General features: G+C 39.4%; 1 protein-coding gene across 2 annotated transcripts; it reads right to left on the bottom strand.

Annotated features, from left to right (window-relative positions):
- Positions 1-8: 8 nt before the first annotated feature.
- Positions 9-4,653, bottom strand: Alas (5-aminolevulinate synthase). 2 transcript variants are annotated; one of them, XM_071723345.1, is made up of 4 exons: positions 4,359-4,653; positions 2,474-2,534; positions 683-1,965; positions 9-591 (listed from the first exon to the last, which is right to left on the bottom strand). In XM_071723345.1, the coding sequence occupies exons 1-4, from the start codon at positions 4,365-4,367 to the stop codon at positions 349-351; spliced, it is 1,596 nt and encodes a 531-aa protein (XP_071579446.1). In that variant the 5' UTR covers positions 4,368-4,653; the 3' UTR covers positions 9-348. The 2 variants fall into 2 exon arrangements, with proteins under 2 accessions (XP_071579446.1, XP_071579447.1); XM_071723346.1 differs by lacking the exon at positions 2,474-2,534.
- Positions 4,654-6,191: the final 1,538 nt, after the last annotated feature.

Raw genomic sequence — 6,191 nt, forward strand, 5'->3', positions numbered from 1 at the left:
TTCCAAGATAAAGTGTGGTAGTTTTTAATAAAAAAATAATTGTAATTATTTTTTGTGGTCATATACATATTGAATTATAGCTGTTCGCTTTTATCACAGATGTACATAGCTTTGAAATACTAATAATAAGAGGGAAGGATACACATGAAGGATACATGCAATTTATCAGTTAACACTTTATTTAAACCTCTGTTAATTGTTAACCTTGATATATAGCAGGAATTTATATACTGATAATTGCAAATGTTGCTGAAACACAACTGATGAACCAGGCTATAGATAAATAAATACTCTATACATTGATAGACTCCGTTTGTACGATAATATCATCTGTATTATATACATTCGTCAATGAACCAGGATAGCACGCGGCGCATCGTTCGGTTTGGTGGATATATTCAGTTGCTGAAAAACATTCAACGTGTCCTGCATAAATTTATCCATCATATCCCGAGTGTGTTTCGGTGTTGGAGCTAGTCTTAATTTCTCTTCGCCCTTTGGAACCGTAGGGTAATTTATAGCTTGCACATAGTGCCCTTTGTCTCTTAATAAATGGTCTGCTATCTGACTACACACCAATGGATCGCCTATCTAAAAAAAAAAGAACATAATATCATTTTATATTAACAATTATTCTTCAATTACGATGAATGATTAATTAAACCATTTGGTTGCAGCTCACCTTTATTGGAATTATATGAGAAGGCGACGGTTCTAACGGAAGACCGGCGGCAGTAAGAATAGACTTCATATAGGCCACATTTTTCTGGTGATTCGTCCTCAATGACCTGCCCTCGTCCGATGCCAAAATCTCGACGGAAGTCAAGGCTCCGTATAGCACAGTGGGCGGTAGCGAAGTGGTAAAAATAAAGCCGGCCGCGTAACTTCTTATCATATCAATCAGCCTCGCGGAACCAACGATGTAGCCGCCCACGTTGCCAAAGGCCTTTCCCAAGGTGCCGGATATAATATCCATTTTGTCAAGCACCCAATCTCTCTCGCCGATACCGGCGCCGGAGTAGCCGTACAGACCGACCGCGTGGACCTCGTCGACGAACGTTATCGCCCCGTACTTGTGCGCGACGTCGCACAACTCCTTCAACGGGCAGATATCGCCGGTCATAGAATGCACCGTCTCGAACGCCACGATTTTTGGCACGCTTCTGTCCACCTTCGACAGGAGCTCCTCCAGATGCTCCACGTCGTTGTGCCGGAATATGTGCTTCGGCACGCCGCTGTTTCTTATCCCCTGTATCATGGAGGCGTGATTCCCGGCGTCGGAGAACACGTGGCAACCTGGCAGAATTCTGGCTAGCGTAAACAGAGTAGAGTCATTGGCAACGAAGCAGGAGGTGAAGAGCAAACCGGCTTCCTTATCGTGCAGCTGCGCCAGCCGCTTCTCCAACTTCTCATGACCCATGGAGTTGCCCGAGATGTTTCTCGTACCTCCGGCACCAGCGCCGAACTTATCCAACGCATCTCGGACCGCGCTGATCACCGCGGGATGACGCGACATTCCTAGGTAATCATTGGAGCACCATACGGTTATCGGTTTCTCGCCCCATGAGTATTCCATGGCCACCGGAAAGTTTTCAGCCAGACGATTCACCTTCTTGAATACCCGGTACGAATGATCCTTCTTCTTACGCATAATTTGCTCGTGGAAGAATTCCTCATAAGGGAACTGCGCCCCCTCTTCCTTCTGTTCACCTAGATTGATAACATCTTCCTCCATCGCTGGACTGGCTTTCTTGACGGCGTCCCGCTCTCTGGACAAGAAGGGACACTGATTCTGTATAGGTTCGGGAATCGGCTGAGACTCTTCCGACTCCGTCATCGTACTGAACAATCTTGACATTACTGGGCAGAGCTGCCGGTAATTCATTATCAGGGACGTTCCGTAATTGCGAACGTAGTTTGCGGACAGACGGGTCAAGAAAGGGCACGGCATTGTTTTCAGAAGATCTGAAAATACATTGGTTTATAAATATCAAATTGCCAAAATGAAAAAAATAATCGGTAAATGTGTCGTAATATTCTAAAAATACCTCAACGATATTCTACATTTAAATAATGCTAAGTGAAAGGAATTGGGGCATATGTTCACAAATTACATAAATCTACAGGTGATATTGAACACGAGATAATACTTGAAAAAAAAAACCGACGGTAGCATGACAGTGTGCAATCTGGAAATGATCTCAATCCAATAATCGCACGAACGTCCAATCTCCTGAGAATTGCATAATTCGCGTGCGAGGAAACGAGCAGGGAGAGGGGAACGATGACATTAGATAACGACCTGTCATCTGCGACTCCGAGCCTCGCGGAAGTAAAAAGGTAAGGGGGAGGGGAGGAAACGGAAACGCAATCATCTCGACACGTGCAAAACGGGACGAGGGAAAAGGAGAAAGTGACAGAACAGTGACGCAGCACACACCTGTCTGTATCCTTAGATAGCGGATAATATTACCTTTTGCAGCGTTAACGGGACGACGAGCGCTGGCACCGCGTCGGGCGTACTGTCGGATCAGCTGAAAGCGGAAACGTAACGCTGAGACTGAAAGTCCACCTCGGTGCGGAGAAACACACGCCAAGAGGGAACGCGACCGGATGGCCAAACGAGGAAAGTCCGACTGATTATGCGAGAGAACCCCAACTCCTCACGACCGCTCGGCTCGGCAACGAACCCACTACTGACCACTACTGACGCACACGACGCATGCGGCCGTATCATACATACTAGCGTTGGTGAAAACGTCGAATCGACGCCGACGGGAGAAACGGCCTACCACGACCGAGGCGAGGCCTCGCTCCGGCCCCGTTTCGAAATGAAATTAATTAGAAAAAAAATTGCGTGTCGTAAAAGGTAGAACTAGTGTCGCTCGCGCCTATTACAACGCGTCCACCGTTTATACTCTCGCTTTCGGGACGACCGACGTGAATTATTGTGACGCTGGGCATAATTAATTTTATATCATTATAATTTATTATTTTTTGCACGTAGCGCAAAATCTATAAGAAATTGACATTATCTTTCTTGGCGCGAATTGTTAAATCATCGTCTCGAAATTTGCATTAATGACTCGTTTCCTTCACCTGTTGGCTGAATATTATGTACGATACTGCATGAATGCGAAATTAGGATGACACTTGAACGTTGAATTAAATTCAAATGTCACTTGACATTATTATTAACTCTAACATGACGGTGCATAAATAAATCATGTATAGATGCGATTAAAAACTTTTAGCTAATTCTTTTTAGCGTTGAATACGTAATTATTTTAGTTATGTATTATAATTAATGTATTGAAATTGTTTCCTGTAAATTCTTTTTTATTTAACTATGCAAATTACGCTATATATTTCGCTATATATATCCTTAAATATCTTTAAAACGACATTTATGCAACATATCAATAAATACATCACATAAATGTGATGTATTTGTCAATTAGAAACTTATCATAAAGGAAAAAGATAGCTTCCGTTTTTTTGCAACGCTATCGTTTCTTGCAACCTTGAACTTTCCCGCATATCTTTAAGCCGTGATCAGACTACGGATTGGGATTGAGGTTGGATTGAAATTCGACCAATTAGAGCAAAGTTCACTAAATTTGAAAAGTTAGTTTTCTTTATTCTGATTGATTAAATTTCAATCCAATCTCAATCCCAATCCGTAGTCTAATCACGGCTTTATGGAATGAAGTAACACAATATAGTGCACGGTAGAATATTTAATGCGACCTATTAAAAACTTATTATAATAATCTCTTATCGTGCTCTTGACGATTGAATGCACGTGCATTCTCTGTTCAAAGCTATTTACATAATTTATTCCGACGGCGTCGCATTCACAATAGTTCACGTTGACTTGAAAAAAAGAACAGCGCGTGTGTCGTGCGAATAGAATTTTCTAAACGCAAAAAATTTCGAGAGAATATTTTCTTTTCGTCGATTAACTTAATCGGAGATAAATTAATTTAACGAATAGACGTTTATTTCTATCAATGCAGATTAACTTTAATCTCGATTTAACTTACTTTTTACTCTTTTCTAATTCTAAGAATTACTTCTAAGCAATTCTAAGAATTAGAAAAGAATGAAAAGTAAGTTTGATCTACATTGTTATAGAAATAGATAAGAATCGCGTAAAGTAAACTTTCTAACTACGATTCGTTATTTCCAGTCTTTCTTCCATATTCTTTTCACATTAAATAAGAAAATAATATTAATAATTCTATCATATTAATTATCAATTAAGTTAATCGTAATTCGAAGTCGCCACAAGTTGTCGAACGATAATAATGACAATGCCGCCAGAATTTGAAATTCAAATCGATGACGTCACTCACCATGTTCATTGGTGGCGGGAAGGTAGACTCGTAAACAAGGTCGACGATTGGCGACGTTTCAATTCTTTCGATTTTCTTTTGAGTCGGCGGGATCTCTTCAAATTTCTGCTGCTCTCTTTAGGTCCTTTCAAGATCCGCTTTCCAAAAAATTGCCGCCGCAGCAATTTTCGAACCACGTAAAAAATATGCACGTAAAAAAAAAGGGAGAATCGAGCGAGCGCGCGATCTACGAGGCTGCTTCGACACGACCGAAGTTTTGCGACTGCAAATCAGTGCAGTTTTCTGAACGGTTCGAAGCTATTATGAGAGAGAGTGTGAGCGGATAAAAAACGCCGCGCTACGCTTCTTTTCATTCTCGCAATGTCATTGTCGCTAAACATGCGCCGCCGAGCGTCCAATCGCGGATCGCCATTATCACAGATTATAACAATTTCGAGGCGTTTGATCGACTATTTTAGCCGTTTTAGAAGAAGCCGTTTACTCGAGCTTTTTATTCCACCAATAATTCTCTTTTTGTAACATTTAGTTTCTCCAAACCTGGTAACACAGTCGATCGCTTTAGACATGCAAAAGTGAAAAGACTAAGGAAAAGAGAATTTAACTAAACGCAAATTGCACTAAATTATGCACCAATCATTAGAGTGCAATCTACAAACAAACTTTGTATATAAATATATTAGATATATTTAAAATTATAGTCTTAATGACCGTTACAAGCGGTTTGGCGTAGCAAAACTCAAAGTGCTTGAAAACTAATTCCGAAATTGCACAAAAAATAAAGCTTATGTGTTTTATGTTGCTGCAGCTGTACGGTTTCTGGCAACGTCATATATACGTGAGAAATCAGATGGAAATAAAAATGACGATAAAGTCCGTGATGTTTATATTCAGGAAGATCATAAGAAATGTTCAATTCATGTGAGGAATTAGGAAAGTCCGACAAATACGAAAGCGTTCTAAGAATTTATACATTTGTAATTTTTCCCCTTAAATCTGGGAATCCCATGTCGGATGCGAGAAGAGATTATCTATCACGTAATAAGTACTGACGTTTCCGCAAAATTGAAGATAAACTACAAACACAAAATCTATGTTTATGACTGCAAATACATAGTAAAACTCCGATAAAAATTCTTTTACAAAAAAAAAGAAACAACCCAGGTAGCACATACACGTTTCAGAAATGTTTTATAAGCGTTTTTCCGAAACGTTTAATATAACCAATTTCTAGAAACGTTTCTCATGAGTAAAAATGTCCATTCGAAAAACGTTCGATGGAACGTTTCTTTTCCGATAAAATAATATTTAAAAACTATTATAGAAACGTTTTGTTTTAATAATAAAGACATTTTAGATAAAGACATTTAAAATTCCTACTTTTCACGTCTTTTGAACGTGTTTGTGACTTTGAGACATGCGTAAGAATGTTCTAGAAGCTTTATGCATATACCATCTATGACGTCTATTCTTTTTCGAAGAAATTCCTGAACTGGTGCACATTCGTGCGATAAGTTGAAGTGAAACAAAATATACTTGTCTCACTCTAACTTAATTGCATTACTGATATGCACCAGTTCAGGAAGTTTTTCAAAACGGAACACGCGTATAAATGTTCTTTCAATGGCCACGTTCAGCAGAACGTTTATTTTGCAACTGTTCTAAGCTCAGATTTATCCGATGACAAATAGATTAAGACCGGTAGGACAAAATTAATTTAAGTAAATAAGTGGATATATGTGCATGGATAAAATGATTTATTTTGTGCAATAATTAGTGCAATATAAATTTAAATGTTTCAAAAAAGGCTATTAAAGCTATTATATATATAGATAA

Source organism: Temnothorax nylanderi, unplaced genomic scaffold (assembly GCF_030848795.1).
Source record: "Temnothorax nylanderi isolate EJ_2023f unplaced genomic scaffold, tnyl_v1.0 TNYL_tig0595_pilon, whole genome shotgun sequence".
Lineage (NCBI taxonomy): Eukaryota > Metazoa > Arthropoda > Insecta > Hymenoptera > Formicidae > Temnothorax > Temnothorax nylanderi.

Coding starts and splice junctions, on each gene's coding strand:
- Alas (XM_071723345.1), bottom strand. Junction 1,966..2,473: donor TCCCGTTAACGCTGCAAAAG/GTAATATTATCC, acceptor ATGTATTTTCAG/ATCTTCTGAAAACAATGCCG. Junction 592..682: donor CTCATATAATTCCAATAAAG/GTGAGCTGCAAC, acceptor TTTTTTTTTTAG/ATAGGCGATCCATTGGTGTG.